Source organism: Coenobita brevimanus, chromosome 2 (assembly GCF_032717465.1).
Source record: "Coenobita brevimanus isolate Jiangsu-jjx chromosome 2, ASM3271746v2, whole genome shotgun sequence".
Taxonomy (NCBI): domain Eukaryota; kingdom Metazoa; phylum Arthropoda; class Malacostraca; order Decapoda; family Coenobitidae; genus Coenobita; species Coenobita brevimanus.
The window spans coordinates 3,547,501-3,571,582 of NC_136955.1; the positions used below are offsets into that span (position 1 = coordinate 3,547,501).

The 24,082-nt window shown below is 45.1% G+C and overlaps 1 protein-coding gene across 1 annotated transcript in view; it reads left to right on the plus strand.

Annotated features, from left to right (window-relative positions):
- Window positions 1-4,526: 4,526 nt before the first annotated feature.
- The window catches only part of LOC145391127 (cytosolic carboxypeptidase 6-like), a 40,591-nt gene continuing 21,035 nt past the window's right edge, over window positions 4,527-24,082 (plus strand). Inside the window, exons 1-4 of the mRNA XM_080265813.1 lie at window positions 4,527-4,563; window positions 8,366-8,488; window positions 17,863-17,987; window positions 23,179-23,273. Coding sequence (XP_080121939.1) covers window positions 4,527-4,563; window positions 8,366-8,488; window positions 17,863-17,987; window positions 23,179-23,273 — 380 coding nt within the window. The remainder of the gene's footprint in view (window positions 4,564-8,365; window positions 8,489-17,862; window positions 17,988-23,178; window positions 23,274-24,082) is intronic.

Here is a 24,082-nt window from a genome sequence, read left to right on the forward strand (position 1 = left end):
TTTATTCACGTCTAAGTTGTCATATCCCTTCATGATTTTGAAAACTTCAAGACGGTCCCCTCTTAACCTGCGCTTCGTTAGGCTAAATAATTTAAGTTCTTCAAGGCGTTCCTCATATGGTTTGTTTCTAAGTCGTGGTATCATTTTTGTGATTCTTCGCTGAATTCTCTCTAATTTTTCAATGTCCTTTTTGTAGTACGGAGACCAGAATTGCACACAATATTCAAGATGGGGGCGCACTAGCGAGTTGTACAAGGCAAGTATGACTTTTTCCGATTTAAACTCGAAAGTTCTTCCAATAAAACCCACCAACTTGTTTGCAATTTTAACCGCCTCGGTGCACTGCTTGCTTGGTTTTAGGTCATTTGATATTATCACACCAAGATCCTTTTCATTGTACCTGATAACTGAATATTGTTCATTTTGTAATTCGCATGGACATTGTTACTTCCATTATGAAGTACTTTACATTTTTCTGTGTTGAATTTCATTTGCCATTTTTCCGCCCAGCTTGCCAAAGTATTAAGGTCATTTTGTAACTGCTGCCACTGTAACGTTGTAGTTACTTTATTGGTTATTTTAGTATCGTCTGCAAATTTGGGTATTTTACGATGTAGACCCTCATCTCTGTCGTTTAAGAAGATAATAAAAAGAATCGGTCCAAGTACTGAGCCCTGGGGAACGCCACTAACCACATTACGCCATCTGGAGGAGGAGGAGGAGGAGGAGGAGAGAGAGAGAGAGAGAGAGAGAACTAAGTAGCAGTGCCTCCTCAGGTCAATAAAAATTTCTGCTTTCAATTCCCCGAAAAAATGAAAAAGAAAAAAATGAAAAAGAAATCTTATACTAAAGGAATTAATACCATTTACTTCTCTCTCTCTCTCTCTCTCTCTCTCTCTCTCTCTCTCTCTCTAAGCCTCTTGAATGTTCTCAAGTTTGGAAATACTTTAACACGAAACTCTTCACAGCTGCTCTCGCTCACTTTCTTTCTCTCTCTCTCTCACACACACACACACACACACACACACACACACACACACACACACACACACATACATTCACTTTTCCTTCCTTACACACATCTTTCTCATTCATATATCTTTCTCTCTCTCTCTCTCTCTCTCTCTCTCATTCTTTCTGTCCTTACACACATTCTTTCTCGTTCATCTCTCTCTCTCTCTCTCTCTCTCTCTCTCTCTCTCTCTCTCTCTCTCTCTCTCTCTCTCTCTCTCTCTATCTATCCATCCTTCTCTCTCTCTTAACCGATACACAGATAGATAGATAGACTGATAGACAGACATATAAACAGACTGAAGGAGATATATAGATAGATATAAATAGATTGATCGAGATAGAGATATAGATAAACAGATAGACAGATCGATAAACAGACCGATAGATAGAAAACGGACCACGCTAACCCAAACTCCGCTAAAATAGATAAACACTACTATATAACACACACATTTTCTTTAATTCACTTTCTCTTGCTTTAATTTTCACACATTCTCTCTCACTTTCATTACTTTCTCTCTCTCACGCTCTCTCTAATTTTCTCTCACACTCACTTTCACACACTCTAATTTTCTATCCCTCACTTTCTCTCATTTTCTCTCACACTCACTTTCACACACTCTAATTTTCTATCCCTCACTTTCTCTCATTTTCTTTCATTTTCACACATTTTCTCTCACTCACATTCACTTTCACACTAATTTTCTATCCTTCACTTTCTCTCATTTTCACTAATTCTCTCTCACACTCTCTTTCACACACTCTCTCTCATTTTCTTTCTTTTATTTTCACACTATTTCTCTCTCTCTCTCATTGTCGCATCCTATCTAATCTGTCAGGTGTTCGAGTAAGGGGGTACGGGGGGAGTGAGAGAGAGGGGAGATAAAGAGGGATGAAGGGGTGAAAGGGAGGGGTGTGGGGTGAGGGAGATATTGGGGAAGAGGTGAGGGAGATACTGGGGAGGGTGAGGGAGATAAAAGGGGTAAGGGTGGAGGAAAGGGGGGTGAGGGGGTAAAGGATGAAAAGAAGAGGGTGAGGGAGGAGTTAGAGAGATGGGTAAGGGAGGGTGAGGGAGATAAAACAGAGTAAGGGAGCGAGGACTGAGAGTTAAAACAAGGTGAGGGGGTGAGGGAGGGGGGTGAGGGATGAGGAGGGGTGTATGAGAAGGTTGGGGGAGATAAACGGGGTGAGGGAGGGGATGAGGGGTGAAGGGAATGGGTGAAGGAGGGGTAAGGGAGTTCAAACGAGGTGAGGAGGTAAGGGAGAGGGGTGAGGGGTGAGGGGGTGAATTGATGGCTGTGAGTTACGACACAAGTTTTCCCTCCCGCCCAACTAGTGACCTGACTCCTGATAGCTTCTTGACCCCACCCGACCCCACCTGACCTGATCTTGAACCCATCTGACCTGACCTGTGGGATCTTGAACCCATCTGACCTGATCTGTGGCATTCTGAACCCACCTGACCTGACCTGTGGCATCCTGACCCCATCTGACCTGATCTGTGGCATTCTGAACCCACCTGACCTGACCTGTGGCATCCTGACCCCATCTGACCTGATCTGTGGCATTCTGAACCCACCTGACCTGACCTGTGGCATTCTGAACCCCCTTGACCTGACCTGTGGCATCCTGACCCCATCTGACCTGACCTGTGGCATCCTGAACCCACCTGACCTGACCTGTGGCATCCTGACCCCATCTGACCTGACCTGTGGCATCTTGAACCCATCTGACCTGACCTGTGGCATCCTGACCCCATCTGACCTGACCTGTGGCATCCTGACCCCATCTGACCTGACCTGTGGCATCCTGACCCATCTGACCTGTGACATCTTGAACCCATCTTGACCTGACCTCATCTAAACTTCACTTGACCTGATAGTAGTTTGACCTCACCCCACCTGACATGCTGCTTCTTGAACCCATCTGACCTCACTTGACCCGGCAGCATCTTGAACTGACCTGGTATCATTTTGACCTGACCTGACCTAGGGTAACAACTTGACCCCTGATAGCTTTTTGACCTGACCACACTAGACATTATCTTTTTTTTTTTTCACCTCTGTCTTCCTATCTCTATAAATCCATCTCTATTTCTCTGTCCGTAATTCTGTCTGTTCATCTCTCACTCACTCTCTCTTTCTCTCTCTCTCTCTCAACCCTGTTTCTAATCAACCAAAATTCGTCAGTAGGTTGAAGAAGGGGGGAGAGAGAGAGAGAGAGAGAGAGAGAGAGAGAGAGAGAGAGAGTCACCAAGCGAAAGGAAGCAAGTGACCAAGAAAACACACAAGCAAAGGTAGAAATAAAACTCTACCTCTACCAATCCATCCTCAACTACACCGTCTCATATTTACTCGAAAAAAATACGCGATCAAAACACGTCTATTACTGGGTCATCTTGGGAGGGAGGAGGAATTACTGATACCGTGGGAGGGACGAGGTCATACAGGGTCATGCTGTCCAGGTGGAAAAATGATGTATGAGAGAGAGAGAGAGAGAGAGAGAGAGAGAGAGAGAGAGAGAGAGAGAGAAATCAAGAAAGGGATTAAATCAGGTCAAGCTGTGTGTGTGTGTACGCACCCAAACCACCACACAATATGCACACCCGTCACTGGTAAATAAGGTCAGGCTGGGTCAGCGGTGGGGGATCATGTATGTACGTGTCTATGTACACATAGAAGTTCGTGTGTATATCTGAAAGTGTACGCATTCGTGTACGTACTCACCCAAAACCAACATAAGAAAACCTGTGAATGGGGTGAAAAAAAAAAAAAAAAAAAAAAGAGAGAGAGAGCTTAGATCAGGAATGAGAGTAGGCATGTGTATGTGTGTGTGTTTATATACGTCTACATGTAAGTTCGTCCATGTATGTATATGAACGTGTATGATTCATGTATGCATCCCAACCCGACACAGAGCACAAGCCAAGCAGTCACTGAGGTCAACATAAGGTCAGCTTAGGTCAGGAATAAGAGAGGGAATGTGTATGTGTGTGCGTATGTATAGGTCTACATGTAAGTTCGTCCATGTATGTATAAATATGAATGTGTATGATTCACGTATGCATCCCAAATGGACACAGAGCACAAGCCAAGCAGTCACTGGGGTCAAAATAAGGTCAGGCTGGGTCAGGAATGAGAGCGGGCATGTGTATGTGTGTGTGTGTGCATAGATCTACAATACATGTAAGTTCGTCCATGTATGTATATGAACGTGTATGAGTCAGGTACATATTCCAAACCAGCACAGGCCACTGGAGGTCAAAATAAGGTCAGGTTGGGTCAAGGGTGAGGGAGGGTACAGTATATGTATGTGTGTATATAGAGGTCTACATATAAATTCGTCCATGTATGTATAAATATGAACGAGTATGACTCATGTATATATCCCAAACCAGCACAAGCCACTGGAGGTCAGAATAAGGTCGCGTTAGGTCAGGGGTGAGGAAGCGAGAGATGTTAGGTCAGGGGTTAGGGGAGAGAGAGAGATGTATAGGACCAATATATATGTAGATGGCCACACCAGATATTTATAAGGGCGCTGTGAGAGGTAAATTTTATGCTTGGGCAGGTCGACATGAAGGGAATATATATGGGTGAGGGTGAGGAAGGGTGAGGGTGAGGGAGGGTGTGGGTAAGGGTGTGCATGGGTTAGGGTGAGGGTAGGTCTGGGTAAGGGTGTAGGTGAAGGTGGGCAAGGGTGAGGGTAAGGGTGGGGATGGGTAAGTGGGGGTGAGGGTAAGGGTGGATGTGGGTAAGGGTGAGGAAGGTGAGGGTAAGGGTGGATGTGGGTAAGGGTGAGGAAGGTGAGGGTAAGGGTGGATGTGGGTAAGGGTGAGGGTGGGTATGGGTAAGGAGGAGGGTGGGCATGGGTATGGGTGAGGGTGAGGGTGGGTGTGGGTAAGGGTCTGAAAGAGAGAGAGAGAGAGAGAGAGAGAGAGAGAGAGAGAGAGAGAGAAACCAGGATATATGAATGAGAAAGTGTCAGGAAGGAAAAACGAGAGAGAGAGAGAGAGAGACCGAGTACATTATTACCCAGGGAACCCTTTATCACTTCGAGATAAAGACTTTCCGCCCAAACTTACTCATTTTCTCGCCCAACTTACCCATTTTCCCGCCCAGTCAACTCATTTTCCCGCCCAACTTACCCATTTTCCTCGCCCAACTTACCCATTTTCCCGCCCAGTCTACCCATCTTCCCGCCCAAGTTTCTCATGCTGTTACCTAATTTCCCCATTTTCTCGCCCAATTTACTCACTTTCACGCCCAGTTTGTTCATTTCTCGCCCCCTTTTTAACGCAGAATAAATCGCTGAGGGACAGGTGTTACGCAGCCTCTTCATTTCCACTCACTTTCTCTAATTTTCTCTCACATCCACTTACACACATTCTCCCTCATTTTTTTTTCATTCTTTTTACTTTCACACTTTCTCTAATTTTCTCTCACATCCACTTTCACACATTCTAATTTTCTCTCATTCACTTTCTATTATTTTCTTTCACTTTCACACTATCTCTCATTCATTTTCACACACTTTCTCTAATTTTCTCACATTCTCTCTTTTTCAATTCTCTTCTCTTTCACACACTTTCTCCTTTCTTTTCTCTTTCACACACTTTCTCCTTTCCTTTCTCTTTCACACACTTTCTCACTTCTTTTCGCTTTCACACACTTTCTCACTTCTATTCTCTTTTACACACTTTCTCCTTTCTTTGCTCTTTCACACACTTTCTCATTTCTCTTTCACACACTTTCTCCTTTCTTTTCTCTTTCACACACTTTCTCACTTCTTTTCGCTTTCACACACTTTCTCACTTCTATTCTCTTTCACACACTTTCCCATTTCTTTTCTCTTTCACACACTTTCTCACTTCTATTCTCTTTTACACACTTTCTCATTTCTTTTCTCTTTTACACACTTTCCCATTTCTTTTCTCTTTCACACACTTTCTCACTTCTATTCTCTTTCACACACTTTCTCACCTATTCTCTTTCACACACTTTCTCATTTCTTTTCTCTTTCACACACTTTCTCACTTCTCTTTCACACACTTTCTCCTTTCTTTTCTCTATCACACACTTTCTCACTTCCCTTTCACACACTCTCTCTAACCCCAATCCTTCCTCAGCTTCCAAAAACAACAACAGCAGCAGCAACAACATTTTCCCCTCACGCTGCGTCCATTTCTCAAAGTTCTTCGCCCCTTTTCCAAACACCTGTGCATCCCTAATATATCGCTCGCATAAAGACAAATGGCGGTCGGCAAGGAGCAGAACACTGATAAAAAAAAAAAAAAAAAATGGGCGAAATTCAACGGGAATGGTTCGCGGGAATGGAATAGTTGGCCATCCATTGTTTTCTTTTTTGGCACTCGTTTTCTGTTCCCTGATTGGTTTTGTTTTGTTTCGTTGTTTTTCTTTGGCTTATAGAGTGATTATTTTGACAATTCTGATATATTAGTCGTATATGGAATTGAGGTGACTGATGGTGATACTATGAATAATTTTGTTTTACACTTTAAATCGTTTTCTTTTTCTTCTTCTATTACTTCTGCTTCTTCGTCTTTGCCATTATTATTATTATTATTATTATCAGTAGTAGTAGTAGTAGAAGTGGTAGTAGTTGTTGTAGTAGTAGTAGTGGTAGTAGTAGTAGTAGTAGTAGTTTTGCTGGTTATATTTACCTGTTAACTTTCTATCACCATTACCATCATCACTACTATTACAACAACTACTACTACTATTATTACTACTACTTGTACTACTATCATCACCACATATATACAGCACAACCACAGCCAATACTTTCACCACACACACACACACACACACACACACACACACACACAAACACACACACACAAACTTCCAATACTTTCACCACTTACATAACACACACACACACACACACAAACTTCCTGCCAGAGTTGCCTAAGTATGGAGAAGTACTGCATAAGCTTATTACATGTGCTTTGTTACATTATTCTCCTGGACCAAAAGTTACCTCTCTCTCTCTCTCTCTCTCTCTCTCTCAAAAGATCTAGATGTGTGACTACAAGTATACTCTCATCCCCCCCTCTACTTACCTCTGTCTATCTATCTGCCTACCTACCTTCTCATCGATTTTCTCTATTTACCCACATACCTACCTACCCATCTATCTATCCACCTACCTATCTATCAGTTTACCTACCTCCCTCCCTACCCACCAATCTCTAAATCTCCATCTACCTATCCACCCACCTCCCTACCTACCTATCAATCTGTCTATCTATCCATCCACATGCCAACCCATCTACCTGTCTGTCTTTCTATCTATCTATCTCAAGCTATCTATCCATCCATCCACATGCCAACCCATCTACCTGTGTCTTTCTATCTATCTATCTATCTATCTATCCATCCACATGCCAACCCATCTTCCTGTCTATCAATCTATCTATCCATCTCTCAGCCTATCTATCTATCTATCTATCCCACTCTGTCTACCTTTTTATCTATCTATCCATCTCAGTCTATCTATCCATCTATCTACCCGTCTCAGTCTATTTATCTATCTATCCATCTCAGTCTATCTATCCATCTCTCAGTCAATCTATCTATCTACCTTTCCATTTCTCATGAAGTCTACCTGTCCATCTCTGTCTATCTACTTATCTATCTATCCATCTTAGCCTAACTATCTATCCATCTCAGTCTATCAATTTATCTATCTATCCATCTATCTACCTATATATCCATCTCTCAGTCTATTTATCCATCTCTATCGATCTATCCATCTGTCTATCTATCTATCCATCTCTCAGTCTATCTCTATATATCCATCTCTCAGTCTATCTATCTATCCATTTATCTATCTAACCCTTCTCCTCCCGGCAGAGAGTGACGATAGCGATCAGGAGGGCACACCCTCTCAGTCTATCTATCTATCCATCTGTCTATCTATCTGTCCATCTATCTATCTATCCATCTCTCATTCTATCTATCTCTTTATCTATCTATCCATCTCTATCTACCTCTACAGTATCTAACCCTTCTCCTCCCCGCATAGTGACGATAGCAATCAGGAGGGCACACTCTATCTGTCTATTTATCAATCTCTGTCACTCTGCTGTATGTATCTATCTATCCATCTCTCTGTCTCTCTGTCTATCCATCTCTCAGTCTATCTATCCATCTATCTATCTGTCTAACCCTTCTCCTTCCGGCAGAGTGACGATAGCGATCAGGAGGGCACACTCTCTGTTTATCTATCTATCAATCCATCTCTCAGTCTTTCTACCTATCCACCTATCCACTTGTCAGTCTATCTATCTATCCATCTATCTATCTAACCCTTCTCCTCCCGGCAGAGAGTGACGACAGCGATCAGGAGGGCACACTCTCCAACATCAGCCGACAAGTGCTAAGACCTCCAGGCTGCTCGGGGAAGGCCAAGCGGGGTCATCTCTGCTTCGACGCTTCATTCGAGACAGGTCAGTTCATTCACATAGGATTTAGGGTAGGATACCGGGGGGTCAGGTGGGATTACAGGTCAGGTTGGATTAAGGGAGGGAAGCATGGATTAAAAGAGATTAGATTAAAAAAGGGGCAATCTCTGCTTCGATGCTTCATTCGAGACTGGTCAGTTCATCGCATTGGATTTAGGGTGGACTGGGGTTGCGGGAGGTCAGGTGGGATTAAAGTCAAGTAGGATTAAGGGAGGGAAGCATGGATTAAAAGAGGTTAGATTAAAAAACGAATGGGGTATCTCTGCTCTGATGTTTCATTCGAGACAGTTCATTCACACAGGATTTAAGGTAGGATTACAGGAGGTCAGGTGGGATTATAGGCGGTCAGGCTGGATTAAGGTCAAGGAGGATTAAGGGAGACAAGTATGGATTAAAAGAGATTAGATGAAAAAACAATTAGGGTAATCTCAGTTTCGATGCTTCATTCGAGACAGGTCAGTTCATTCACATAGGATTGGTGGGATTAAACAAGGTCAGGTGGGATTAAGGTCAAGTTGGATTAAGGGAGGGAAACATGGTCCAGCAACACAACAGAAGGAAAGATGGAAGGAGGGAAGGATGAAGAGGGAGGGAAAGAAGGAAAGGGAAGGAGGGAGAGGGAGGAAGAAGAAAAGACAGGAGGAGGGAAGGATGGAGAGGGAGGGAAAGAAGAAAGGAGACAAGGATGGAGAGGGAGGGAAAGGAAAAAGGAGAGATGGAATGTTGGAAGGATGGAGAGGGAGGGAGAGCAGAAAAGAGAGGAGGAAAGATGGAAGGAGGGAAGAATGGAGAAGAGGGGAAAGAACAAAAAGGAAGACGGTCGATGGGACAGAAGGAAGGGTGAAGGAAGGGGAGTACGGAAGATGGAAGGAGGGAAGGATAGAGAGGGAAAGAGAGGAAAAAGGAGAAGGGGGAAGGGAGAGTAAAAAGGATGCGAAGGAAGGAAAGAAAGAACGATGGAAGGAGAGAGAGGGAGTGAGAGAAGGCTGGGTAGAGAAGGAGTGCAATACATGGACCACCCTTAATACTTATCAATCTACTCAATTCCAACATTCAATACAAGCGTGACCAGCCTCGCCCGCCCCTGAGTAACAATAGCAATAATAATAATAATAATAATAATAATAATAATTATAATTATAATAATAATAAAGTCAAGGCAGGAAAGACCAAGAAATTAGAGTAAGAATTCAAAGGAGTTCAAGGTGGATGAAAGGGAGGTCAAGGAAGAGCAAGGTATATAAAGGAAGATAGGTGGGTCAAGGAGAGAGAGAGAGAGAGAGAGAGAGAGAGAGAGAGAGAGAGAGAGAGAGAATTCAAACGAGGTCAAGATAATTCAAGATAAGGTCAAGGAGGGACGGAGGGAGAGGGAAGGGGAGGGGGGAATCAAAGAGGAGAGGAGAGAGAGGGAGGGGAAGGGGAAGGAGAAGGAGGATGGGAATGAAAGAGGAGAGGAGAGAGAGGGAGGGGAGGGAAAGAAGGGGGATGGAGAGGGAGAGGGGAAGGGGTAAAAAAGGGGTTAGAGGTGGGGGTAGAGTGGGTGGGGGTTGGAGGCGTGGGGGAGTTAGTGGGGGTGATGGGAGAGGAAGGAGGGGAGAGGGAGGGGGAAAGGGGAGGAGGTTGAAACGGGGTGAATGTTAGGAGGGGTTGGGGGTGGAGGGTAGACAGGGGTGAGGGGTTAGGGGAGAGGGTGGTGGGGAGAAGCGGAGAGGGAGAGGGGAAGGAAGGGAGAGAAAGAAGGGGAGGGGAAGGGGGTAGAGAGGAAAGGAAATGGGCCAGAGGAAGAAAGGAGGGGAGAGAGAAGGAAGAGGAGATAGAGGGGAGGGGAAAGTTGGAGGAGAAAGGGAGAGGAGAAGGGAAAGGGACAGAGAATAAATTCAAATTCAAATAACTTTATTTCCACTAAGCAGAGAAGGGAGGAGAGAGGTAGTGGGAAGGGAATAGAGGAAAGAAAAGAGGGGAGAGGGGGAGGGGAGGAGAGGGGAGGGGAGGGGAGAGGGGGAGGGGAGGGGAGAGGGGTTAAAGTAATTAGGTGGAGTCTGGAGGGGCAATAAAACAGAGGGAGAGGTCCTTCCTTCCACTCCACTGACCCTCCTTCCTTCCCGCCCTCCCTCTCCATCCTTCCTTTCTTCTCTCCCTCCTTCTCTCTCTTCCCTCTCCATCCTTCCCTCCCTCCCTCTCCATCCTTCCTTCTCTCCTCCCTCTCCATCCTTCCCTCCTCGCCTCATTCTCCTTCCTTCCTTCTCGTTTTTCCTTCTCTCCTTCATTCATCCTTCCTCCTATCCCATCTCCCTTCTCTTCTTTCTTCTCTCCTTCCCTCTCCATTCTTCCTTCCTTTTTTCCTCCCACTCCATCCTTCCTTCCTTCTCTCCCTTCCTCTCCATCCATCCTTCCTTCTCTCTCTTCCTTCTTTCCTCCCTCTCCATCCTTCTCTCCCTCCCTATTCATCCTTCCATCTTTTCGTCTTCCCTTCTCTCCTTCCTTCTATCCCATACCTTCTCTCCTTCCTTCTCTCCCTCCCTCTCTATTATTCCATCCTTCCATTTTTCCTTCTCTCCCTTCTTTCTCTCCTTCCTTCTATTCCACCTCCCTTCTCTCCCTCCCTTTCCAAACTCATACATACATAAACAAACATATAAATACATACACTCATTATATACACACATACACAAACACAATTACACACACACACACACACACACACACACACACACACACACACACACACACACACACACACACACACACACACACACACACACACACAACCACAACAAATTCCTTCCTTTTTCTAGCCATTTTAAGACAATTTTCTTTAAGTTTAGAAAAGGACTCTTGTAGATAAGGTGTTAGGAGGAATTAGAATGAGTTAGGAGTTAGGACAGAACAATATTTCCTCCCTTATTGCCTGCCTCTTACCTACTTATTCTCCCTCTCTCCCTCCATTGTACTATTACCACTACTTCTACCATCAGAACAGCATTCCCTCCCTTATTGCCTGTCTTTTACCTACTTATTCTCCCTCTCTCCCTCCATTGTACTATTACTACTACTTCTGCCATCAAATGCGCATTCCCTCCCTTATTTCCTGTCTCTTACCTACTTATTCTCCCTCCATTCTACAATTACTACTACTTCTACCATCAGAACCGCATTCCCTCCCTTATTTCCCGTCTCCTACCTACTTATCCTCCCTCTCTCCCTCCATTCTACATTTACTGCTACTTCTACTACCATCACTGCTACCACTACTACTACAACTGCTACTATTGCTGCTACTACTACAAGTACTACTCTCTCCCTCTCTCTCTCTCTCTCTCTCTCTCTCCCTTACCAACCCCCCCCCTCCTCTCTCTCTAACTCGCTCATTTCTTTTTCTCGAACTAGCTCATTCCATAAACTCTCTCTCTCTCTCTCTCTCTCTCTCTCTCTCTCTCTCTCTCAAGGCTGTCCAACTCTCCCAAAAAACTCTCTCCCTTTTTTCTAAGGGAGAGAAAGTCCCTCCCTTTAAGTTTTCAGCGCGAGGGTGTTATTGTCTTAGAGAGAGAGAGAGAGAGAGAGAGACTGGTGTGTGTGTGTGTGTGTGTGTGTGTGTGTGTGTGTGTGTGTGTGTGTGTGTGTGAGAGAGAGAGAGAGAGAGAGAGAGAGAGAGAGAGAACTGGGTAAAGAAAAAAATAAAGGAAGAACGGAGGGGTGAGTGAGAGAAATAACAGGTAACTGAGGAACTGGAAAATAGATAGACAGATAGATAGATAGACAGAAAGTAGAAACTGACAGACAAATAGACAGAGAGAGACAAATACATGGAAAGACAGGTAGACAGACAGACAGGAAGGCAGGCATATAGACAGAAGAGACAAACAGATAGACTAACAGACAGACAGATCAATAGATAGACAAGATACAGACTGACTGCTTGATAGATAAATGTAGGAGAGAAGGAGGAGGGGAGGGATGGAAGAAAGGGAGGGAAGGATGGAGGAAGGAGGAAGGAAGACAGGAAGGGAAGAAACGAGAGAGAGAGAGAGAGATGGACGGAGGGGAGAGAGAAATAATGGATGGAAGGAAGGAAGGGAGGGAAGGAAAAAGAAATGTAAGGAGGAAGGTAAAAAAAAAAAAAAATTGAGGGAGGGAGGGAGAGAAGAGAACTAGATACAAGGAGGGAGGGAAAAGACTAGATGGAGGGAGAGATGGAGGGAAGCTGGGAGATAAATGGATGGAGGGAAGAAAAAGGAGATGGATGGATGGATGGATGGATGGATGGATGGATGAATGAATGGATGGATGAATGAATCGATGGAGGGAGGAAGGAAAAAGAAGATGAATGAATGGATGAATGGATGGATGGATGGATGGAGGGAGGGATGGAGAGAGGTAAAAAGATATAGATGGAGGAATGGGGGGGGGGGTGTCACCAGCTAGACAAAAGTTTGTTGTGGGATCTGAGGTCGTACATGACACACACACACACACACACACACACACACACACACACACAAAACACAAACATCCATCCATCCAAACACACACACACACACATACATAAACACAAACATACAAATATCCATCCATACACACACACACACACACACACACACACACACACAGTACTGTATATATATTTACTCATAATTAATAGGTACACATTCAGTATCACTCACCGATATATATGCTGTCTGTCTATCTACCTATCTATCTATCCATCCATCTATCGATCTATTTATATCCATGGATGACACTTGCAAAGATATGCACATAAATACATACTAGGAACTCTCTCTCTCTCTCTCTCTTTTCTCATCCCCTCCACTCCATTTTCTTCCACTTCATATTTTTCCTCCTACCCCTCCTTCTTTCCCTCCTTCCTTCTCCTCCTCCCTTACTCCTTCATCTGTCCTAATTTCCTTCCTTCCCTCCCTCCCCCTCCTTCTCTCCTCACCTTTTTCCTCTCATTTCCTCCCTCTCTCCATCCCCTTCATTCCTTCCCTCCCTTCCTATCTTTCTCTCCTCATCTTTTTCCTTCCACTTCCTTCCTCTCCCCCCCCTCCTTCCTTCCCACCCTCACTCTTCTCTCCTCACCTTTTTCCTCTCACTTCCTCCCTCCCTCCTTCTCCTTCATTCCTTCCCTCCCTCCCTCTCCTTATCTTCTTCCTTCTTCCCCCTCCCCCCTCCCTCCCTTCCCCTCCTTCTCTCCTCATCATTTTCCTCCCACTTCCTTCCTCTGTCTCTCTCCCTCCCTCCCTTCCTCTCCATAAATTTATTCCTTCACTTCCTTCCTCTCTCTCCCTCCCTCTTTCTCCTTCCCTCCCTTCTTCTTCTCTCCTCATCTTTCTCCTCCCACTTCCTTCCTCTCCCTCCCTCACTCTCTTTCTGTTCTTCCTTTCCCTCCCTCATTGTCCTTCCTTCCCTTCCTCATCTTTTTCCTCCAATTTCCTTCCTTCCTCTCCTCATCTTTTTCCTCCAACTTCCTTCCTCTCCCTCCGTCATTCTCCTTCCTTCCTTCCTCCTCCCTCTCTTCTCATCTTTTTCCTCCCACTTCCTTCCTTCCTTCCCCCCCCCCCCGGGAAGGAGGGAGAGAAGTCAAGCCCTAAATTTATGTGCAAAGTTGAAATCCTGTGACTTGCTACCTCCTTCCTTCCTTCCTTCCCTCCCTCCTTCACGTATTTATCTTTTTCTTATATCCTTCCTTCTTTCCTTATCTTCCTTCCTTCCCTCCCTCCTTCACCTATTTATTTTTTCTTATATCCTTCCTTCCTTCCTTCCCTCCCTCCTTCGCTTATTTATCTTTCCTTACATCCTTCCTTCCTGACCTTCCTTTCTCTCTTTCCTCCGGCCTTCCTTCTTTACCTTCCTTCCTTTCTCTCCTCCTCCTTTCCTTCTTAATCGAATTTCCTTCCTTCCTTCTTAATCTTCCCTCCTTCCTTTCCTTCTCTCCTTCATACCCAAAAACCTCACCTAAGCAAGATCCAAATCCCTAACACCTTTTCTTAAGCGATTTATTTTGCTTATTACGCCTTACTATCCTCTTCTGTGTTACGTAAATCCCTCAAATATCGCCACATTCTACACAAATAAAGTACAAAAGGATATTAACCAGCCATATCCAAAAATAAATCGCTAAGGAAGAGGTGTTAGGGAGCTTATTTCTCTTATTACACCTTCCTATCCCCTTCCGTGTTACATAAATCCTTCCAACATCCACACACTCTACACATATTAAGCACAAAAGGGAATTAACCAGCCACATCCAAAAATAAATCGCTAAGGAAAAGGTGTTAGGGCCAGGGACACATATTCGGATCTCCCTGAGCTGTTGTTGTTTTTGTTGTTTTCTTACTTAGCGTCTTTGGTCGTCTCCCTGTCTTGAAACTATTTGTCAAAGTCTTAACATTCCTACTCTTTGTGATTCCTTGCTCTCTCTCTCTCTCCATTTCCCCTTTCTTTCTTCTTCTCCCTTTACTTACATTCCACTTCTCTTAAAATTCCTACCTTTGTAATTCTCTCTCTCTCTCTCTCTCTCTCTCTCTCTCTCGTTTATGTCTTATATTCCACTTCTTTTCCTCCTCTTCCTTCTTTCCTCTCTCTTTCTCCTCCTTCTCTCCCTCTTCCAGCTCTCCTCTCTTCCTCTCACTTCCTTCTCCTCCTCTCTTTCTTCCTCTCCCTCTTCCTACATTCCTTATCCTTTCCTGCTCCCTCTACTTTTCCTTCTTCCTTCCCTCCCTTTCTCTTCTTTCCTTCCCCATCTATTACTCTCTTCCTCTGTCTTCCTTCCTGCCATTCTCCTCTCTCCCTCTACCCCTCCTTCCTATTCTTCTCTCTCCCTCTACCCCTCCTTCCTATTCTTCTCTCCCTGTACCCTTCCTTCCTACACCTTCTCTCCCTCCTTCCTTCCTTCCTACCCCTCCTCTCACTCCTTTCTTCCTCTTCCATCCATTTCCATCTCTTACTTCCTTCATCTTTCATCCTCCCTCCCTCTCCTCTCTCCTTCTACCCTTCCCTCCAACCCCTCCTCCCTCTACCCTTCCTTCCTACCCCTCCTCTCTCTCCTTCCTCCCTCCTTTTTCTCCTCTGACATTCTTCCTTCACTTCTTATTCTTCACCTCAATTTTTCTTTATATCTTCGCAAACTCCTAAGCCTCCATATTCTTTCCTTGGCTTTCTTTGTCATCCAAGTTCTCTCTCTCTCTCTCTCTCTCTCACGTCCTTCTTCCCTCTTCTTTCACTCTCTTTTTCTCTCACATTTTATACACATTTCTTCGTTCCTTCCTCCCTCCTTACCTCCTCCTTCTTCCTCTCTCTCTCGCTCTCATCCTTCTTCCCCTCTTCTTTCAGTCATTTTCTCTTCCATTTTTTTCTATATATTTCTTCCTTCCTTCCTTCCTCTCTCTCTCTTCTTCGTCTTCTTTCCATCCTTTTTCCTTCTTTTTCACAATCTTTCTCCCATTTTCTATACATTTCTTCGTTCCTCCCTCCTTACCACCCTTTCCCCCCCCCCTCTCTCTCTCTCTCTCTCTCCCTCTCTCCTCTCACATTACACACCTCCCCTCAGCCCCGTCAAACGCAATACTCTTTTTTAAGGCCAATTCTTTTAGTGGTCCGGGTCACGTTTTCTTTGTCGATATTATTTTTGCCATTTTCAGGGGGGTCTTTTGGGGATTTATTTATTTATTTAACATTTATTTTATTTTATTCAATTTTAATTTATTTTATTTATCTATTTATTTATTTTCTTTATTATTTTTCTTTCTTTCTTTTATTTATTTATTTATATTTTCTTTCATTCCACTTCTTTATCATTTTATTTATCTTACATATTACTTTATTTTTTATTTCTTTATTATTATTATTATTATTTCGTCAATTTGGTGGATGAGATATATAGATCTTTATTATTATTATTATTATTATTATTATTATTATTATTATTATTTCGCCAATTGGTGGATGAAATATATATTTTTTTATTTTCTCTCTCTCTCTGTCTGTATGTCTGTCTGTCTGTCTGTCTCTCTCTCTCTCCCTTTTTCCTCCTAACTCTCTCAAACTCTGTTAATCCTCTCTTCTCCTTTCTTCACCTACCCTCCATAAACCTTTCTTTCTTCCTCCCTCCCTTCCCTCCTCTCTCTCTCTCTCTCTCTCTCTCTCTCTCTCTCTCTCTCTCTCTCTCTCTCTCTCGCTCGCTCGCTCTATTCCCATCTCTTCCTTTCTTCATTCCCTCCACCTCTTCCCTTTTATCTCCCTCCCTTTCCTCTCTTACTTTTCCCCAACCCACCTTCCTTCCTCCTCCTCCTTTCTTCCTTCCCTCCTCCTTCCTTCTTCTTCCCCCTTCCCTACTCCTCCTTCCTTTCTCTTCCCCTCATGCCCTCCCTCCTCTTCCTCCTTCCTTCCCGCCGAGCTTCTCTCTCTCTCTCTCTCTCCCTTCAATTTCTTTTTCCCTGCTGATCTTCTTAGCATATCATTTTCTTTTCTTTTCCTTTTTTTTCTCTCTCTACCTCTCTCTCTCTCTTCTTTGCCCTTTCCTTGCCTCCTCTATCTCTTCCTCCCACTGTACACGCTCTCCACCTATCCCTACCTCTCCCCCTCCCCCTCTCTCTCTATTTCTTCCAAGCCTTTACCCTGCCTTCCTCTCTCTCCCTTTCTTTCTTCCTAGCCTTTACCCTGCCTTCCTCTCTCTCCCTTTCTTTCTTCCTAGCCTTTACCCTGCCTTCCTCTCTCTCTCTCTCTCTCTCTCTTTCTTTCTTCCTAGCCTATGCCCTGCCTTCCTTTTCCTTTCACACTTTCCATCTATCCCTACTCCTTTCCCCCTTTCTCTCTCTCTCTCTCTGTCTCTCTCTCCCTCCCTCTATCTATCTATCTATCTAGTCTTTGTTTTTACCCTGCCTTCCTCTACCTCTGCCCTCGCCCTCTCTTTATCCCTACCCCTTCTCCCCCCCCTCTCCCTATGTATGAATGTATCTATTTATGTCTATGTATCAATCTATCTATCTACCTATCTATCTATTTTTTCCTCGCCCTTTCCCTGCCTTCCTTTTCATCCCACCCTTACTCTTTCTATATCCCTACCTTCCCCCCCCCTCTCATTCTATCTACCCATCTATCTATCTACCAATCTATTTATCTATCTATCTATCTATATATTCTTTGTTCATTCCTCACCTTTACCCTGCTTTCCTCTACGTCTTCCTCTATCTATTTATCAATCTATCTACCAATCTATCTATGTATCTATCTATCTATATATTCTTTGTCTATGCCTCACCTATACCCTGCTTTCCACTACCTCTTCCTCTATCTATTTATCTATCTATCTACCCATCTGCCTACCTATCTACCCTGCCTAACCCCTGCCTCACCCACAGGGAATCTAGGTCGTGTGGATTTCGTGGCAGAGTACGACTACGACCTCTACATACGACCCGACACCAGCAACCCCAGGTGTCGTATGTGGTTCAACTTTACCGTGGACAACGCTAAGGCAGACCAGGTGAGGCTGGGAGAGGCAGGGGCGAAACAGAGGCAGGGATAGGCAGGGGAGTAAAGAGAAGCAGGGGGATAAAGAGATGAAGAGAGAGCGACGCAGGCAGAGATAAGCAGAGGGATAATGAGAAGCAGAGATAGGGAGTGGCAGGGGTAGGCAGGGATTAGGCAGAGGTATGTGGTTCAACTTTACCGTCTACAATGCTATGGTAGGCGGCAGAGAGGTGGCCTGCAGTCCTACCGGAGCCAGGTTCAAATCCCGCTGGGGCAGGGAACAGTTTAAGGATTTGAATTTCATAAAGTCAGACTTTCCTGATCTACCAGAAGACCCGCCGACATGTCGTAAAAATACCCCCGCTAATACCTAACATGTATTCAATATGGACGGTGGATGTTAGCGCCGAAGTGGTGACATGTAGAGGTGTACGGTATGTAGGAGGACTACTGGGCCTTGAGAGCAGGCTGTGAAGCCTATGCCCAGAGTCCGACAAAAAATTAAAAACAAAAAAGTGAGAAAGGGATAGGCAGGGAGTAGGCAGAAGCAGGGGGCAGGCCGGAGATAGGCAGGGAGCTAAAAAGAAGCAGCGATAGGTAGAGGCAGGGGCGTATGAGAGGCAGGGATATGTACAGGAAGGGGAAGTTATGGACAGATAAAGAGAAGAGAGGTAGACAGTGAAAGACAGAGAGACTGGAAGATCAATGGATAAATAGATGGACAGACATATAAGGGAAGGTAGGGAAGAAAGGAAAGTCAAGGTAAAATGACAGACGAAGGTAAGGGGCAGGAAGGAGTAAGGCAAGGGAAAGCAGAAAGGCAGGGGAAGGAGTTTGGCAAGGGAAAATAAAGAGGCAGGAAGGCAGACTAGGTGAGGCAAGGGGTAGGCAGAGGGTAGGCAGGAGCAAGGCAGGACAGGAAAGGAATAGGCAAGAAGGTAAGAGTAAGGCAGGGAGTAGATAAGAAAGTTAGGTGAGAAAGAGGCAAGAAAAAGATAAGAAAATACTAAGGAAAGGAAAAAAAGAAAGACAGACAGAAAGAAGAAAGAGAGAGACAGAAAGAAAGACAGGAGGAACTGTGGAAGGGAGGGAGGGAGAAAGATGGAGGAAGATTAAGTAGAAGGAAAGGAGGGAGAGGTGCAGTGGAGGGAAGAATGAGAGGCAGGATGGCGTGAAGAGAGAGAGAGAGAGAGAGAGAGATGGAAGGAAAAGAGAGGAGGGAGGAGAGAAATGAGAGAGAAAACCAGAGAGAAGGAAGTGAGAGAGAATAATGTATGGAAGGAAAGTATGGTAGTGTGGAGGGAGACGAGTGTGGTAGGAGAAGAGTAAGGTAGGGATTGTGGTAGTGTGGTTGGGAGTGTGGTAGTATGGTCAGGCGTATAGTAGTGTGGTAAGCTGGGGGAGTATGGTAGGAATGAAGTGTGGTAGGAAGGGGGAGTATGGTAGGAAAGAAGTGTGGCAGTGTGGTTGGAAGGGGGAGTATGGTAGTAAATAAGTGTGGTAGTGTGGTAGGAAGTATAGTACTGCCGTGGGTAAAGGGAGTATGGTACGAGGAAAGAAGTGTGGTATGGAGTTTGGTTGTGTGGTAGGGAATGTGGTAGTGTAGTGAGGAGTGTAGTAATGTGGTAGGGAGTGTGGTAGTGTGGTAGGGAATGTAGTAGTGCAGTGAGGAGTGTGGTAGGGAGTATGGTAGTGTGGTACGGAGTGTGGTAGTGTAGTGAGGAGTGTGGTATGTGGCAGGAAGTGTGGTAAGAAGTGAGGTAGTGTGGTAAGGAGTGTGGTAGTGTAGTGGGAAGTGTGGTAGTGTGGTTGGTGGTGGTTGTATGAGGGAAGAGTCAGACCATTAATCTCTCTCTCTCTCTCTCTCTCTCTCCAATACTTAGGAATTCCTCTCTCATTCTTTCCTCCCCACTTTTTCTCTGCACAAACAAACCCTCCCTTCCCCCCCGCCCTCACAAAAACCGCCCGCAAACCACGCCCAAAAACCCGCCCAAGCCACGCCCACACCCCGCCCTTACGCCAACTCTTATACCAGATCATACCAAATTCACACCAGACCAAAGAGGATTTTTTCTATTATTTCTACGATAATACCAGAGTAAGAGACTGACGAGGAGAGTGTATGTGAGTAAGGTTGAGGGAGAGAGAGGGAGGGGGAGGCCAAGGATGAGATGGAGGGATGGAGTGGAGAGGTATATGAAAGAGGGGGGTATGTGCTGGGAGCAGGCCAGTGAAATGGCGGGGGACAGGGCGACATGGAGGCGATTTATTTGTGGCCACCCCTTGCGGAATTAAGGCGTCTGGCAATAGACAGATAGACAGATAGACAATACACCACTATTGACTCTGGTGTAATACCGGAGAGGAGGATGGTGGTGTGAAGGGAAGGGAACTGAAGATTGCAGTCCACTGGGCTTACGTTTGTGTATGTAGGGAATCATAATAATAATAATAATAATAATAATAATAATAATAATAATAATAATAATGCAGAATCACCACACCACATCTATACCACATCACCCACAACATACCCCACACCACACAACACTACACCACACCATACCACATCACACCACACCACCCCATCCCACACCACACCCCTCACCACACCCTCACCACACGACACCACACTACACTACACCACACCATACTACACCTCACACCACACCACACTTCCCCCATTAGCACTGAATTTCCCTCCCAAGTCGCTCCCACCCTGCCTGCCTCTCCATCACCCTGCCACGCCTCTCTGCCTCCCTGTCACACCATCTTCCACGCTCCCTTGCCTACCCCTCACCACACCACACCACACCGCCTACCACTCTACTACAACCCGTCTCGCCGTACCCCACACCCCCTCTCATTCTACCACACTCCCTCTCACCCAACCACACCCTCTCCCAGCCTACCACACCCCCTTCCACTCTACCATACCCACTTCCATTCTACCACATCCCCTCTCACCCTTCCGCACCCTCTCCCACCCTACCACACCCCCTCCCACAATCTCCCAACCTACCACACCCCCTTCCACTTTATCACACCCTCTCCCACTCTACCACACCCCCTTCCACACTCTCCAACCCTACCATACTCTCCCACTATAAAACACACCCTAACCCACTCTACCACACCCCTTCCACACTCTCCCACACCCTCTCCCACCTTACCACACCCCTTTCCACACTATCCCACTTTACCACACACCCTCCCACACCCCCTTCCACACTCTCTCACCTTACCACACACCCTACCACACCCTCTCCCACCGGACCATACACCCTACCACACTTTCCCACGTTACCACACACCCTACCGCACCCCTACCATACTCTCCCACCTTACAAAACACCCTACCACACCCTCTCCCACCTAACCACACACCATCCCACACCCCATTCCACACTCTCCCACCTTACCACACACCCTTCCACACCCTCTCCCACCGGACCATACACCCTACCACACTCTCCTACGTTACCACACACCCTACCACACCCTCTCCCACCCTACCACACCCCTACAGTACTCTCCCACGTTACCACACACCCTACCACACCCTCTCCCACCCCACCACACCCCCTCCCACCCTACCACATCCACTACTACACACCCTTCCACCTTACCATACACCCTACCACACAGACTACCACACTACCACACCCTGTCATACCCTCGCTCTCTTTTTCCTGTTTCGCTCCAAGAACCATGACAAATACGAGAGAGAGAGAGAGAGAGAGAGAGAGAGAGAGAGAGAGAGAGAAACGGTGTATTTTATTTAACCCCTTCACTGCGATTACGTTAAATAAGGTCAAAGATATATATAAAAATCTCTTAAATGGTCAAGGAATATGAGATAGATAGAATGATAGACAGACAGATAGATAGACAGACAAACAGATAGACAGACAGATACAGATAGATATAGATAGATAGATAGATAGACTAATACAGACAGATAGATAGATACATAGATGGAGATAGATAGATAGACAATGAAAAAATCCGGAAGGTCAAGGAAACAGGAAATGTGAAGGAGTCAGGAAGTCAAGAAAAGGTCAAGTACGGTCAAGAAAAGGCCAAGTAAGGTCAAGAAAATGTCAAATAAGGTCAAGAAAAGGTCAGTAAGGTCAAGAAAAGGTCAAAAATTCAAGAAAAGGGCAAGTAAGGTCAAGAAAATGTCAAAGTCAAGAAAACGTCAAGAAAGGTCAATAAGGCCAAGTAAGGTCAAAAAGGCCAAGTAGGGTTTAAAAAAAAAGGCCAAGTAAGGTCAAGAAAAAGCCAAGTATGGTCAAGAAAATCAAGAAAGCGTTAAGAAAAGGCCAAGTAAGGTCAAGAAAAGGCCAAAGGAGGTCAAGAAAAGGCCAAGTAAGGTCAAGAAAAGGCCAAAGGAGGTCAAGAAAAGGCCAAGTAAGGTCAAGAAAAGGCCAAAGGAGGTCAAGAAAAGGCCAAGTAAGGTCAAGAAAAGGCCAAAGGAGGTCAAGAAAAGGCCAAGTAAGGTCAAGAAAAGGCCAAAGGAGGTCGAGGACGGGGTCAATGTGGGTTAAAGTAATTAGATAGAGTCCTGTGGGGCAATAAAACAGAGAGAGAGAGAGAGGCCCTTCCTTCCACTACACTGACTCTCTCTCTCTCTCTCAACCTGGTATACATTCTCTCTCTCTCTCTCTCTCTCTCTCTCTCTCTCTCTCTCTCTCTCTCAACCTGCTATACATTCACAAAAGCCATAACTTGTTCTATTTGTCTGTCTACCTATCCATCCATCTATCAACCTATCTATCTGCTTATCCATCTCCCTATCCATCAAATCCATCCATCATCCGTCAGTCTATCTACCTACCTACCTGTCCATCTATCTATCCATCTACTTGACTACTTATCTATCCATCTATTCATCTATCTCTATTCATTCACCCACCCAATCCAACCATCCATCCACTAATCTACCAACCTACCTCCCCAACTATCCATCTGTCTGTCTATCTATCTATCCATCCACCACCCACCTTCCTACTTATCCGCCTGTCTCTCTATCCATCTATCTATCTATCCACCACCCCACCTACCTACTCATCTGCCTACCTCTCTATCCATCTATCTATCTATCCATCCATCTGTCTATCTATCTATCCATCCACCACCCCACCTACCTACTTATCCGCCTATCTCTCTATCCATCTATCTATCTATCTATCTATCCGCAGCGGGCCATCTTCAACCTAGTAAATCTACACAAGGGTCGAAATCTCTTCTGCCGCGGCCTCACTCCCCTCGTTCGCTCCACATCACGTCCTAGGTGGTAAGTGCCTCGCTTTAATTCGCTCACATTTGCTCTAATTTGCTCACATTTTGCTCTGATTCCCTCACATTTGGCTGCCTTTTTATTTTTCTCTCGTTCCTCTAATTCGCTCACATTTTGCCCTATTTCGATCTACGTGACTCACATTTGCTCTAATTCGCTCACATTTCGCTGGCTCTTCCCTCCTGACACTCGGCCTCGCTCTAACTCGATCTACTTGGCTGGCTTTAATTTGCTCTCACTCAGTCTCACTCACATTTGGCTGGCTTTATTTGCTCACATTTGCTTTCATTCGCTCTCACTTGGCTGGCTTTAATTTGCTTTCACTCGGTGTCGTTCTACTTGGCTCTATCTGGCTCACATTTGATCCTTTCTGTTTACTTGCTTTAATTCTCTCTCTCTATCTGTCTACCTCTGTTTGTCTCTCTGTCTGTCTGCCTGCCTGTCTCTCTGTCTGTCTGCCTGCCTGTCTCTCTGCTTGCCTGCCTGTCTGTCTGTCTGTCTCTCTCTCTTTTTCTGTGTCTGTCCGTCTCTCTGCCTCTCTCTCTCTCTCTTTCTCTCAGGGACGCAATGCAGATTCGCTTTTCTTTTTTTTTTAAATTTCATCGGTTCTCATTTTCTCTCAATTAGTGACGCTTGCCCTTAATGGCCTTCACTAATTACTCTCTCTCTCTCTTTCTTTCTCTTTCTCTCTCTCTCTCTCTCTCAGGACCAGGATGCCAGTCAGAGCAACACAAGAACCACTATGTTTGTTTAGACGTGGAGGGGAATGTTCTAAGTTGCATCCCTCACTCTCTCTAACTCTCTCA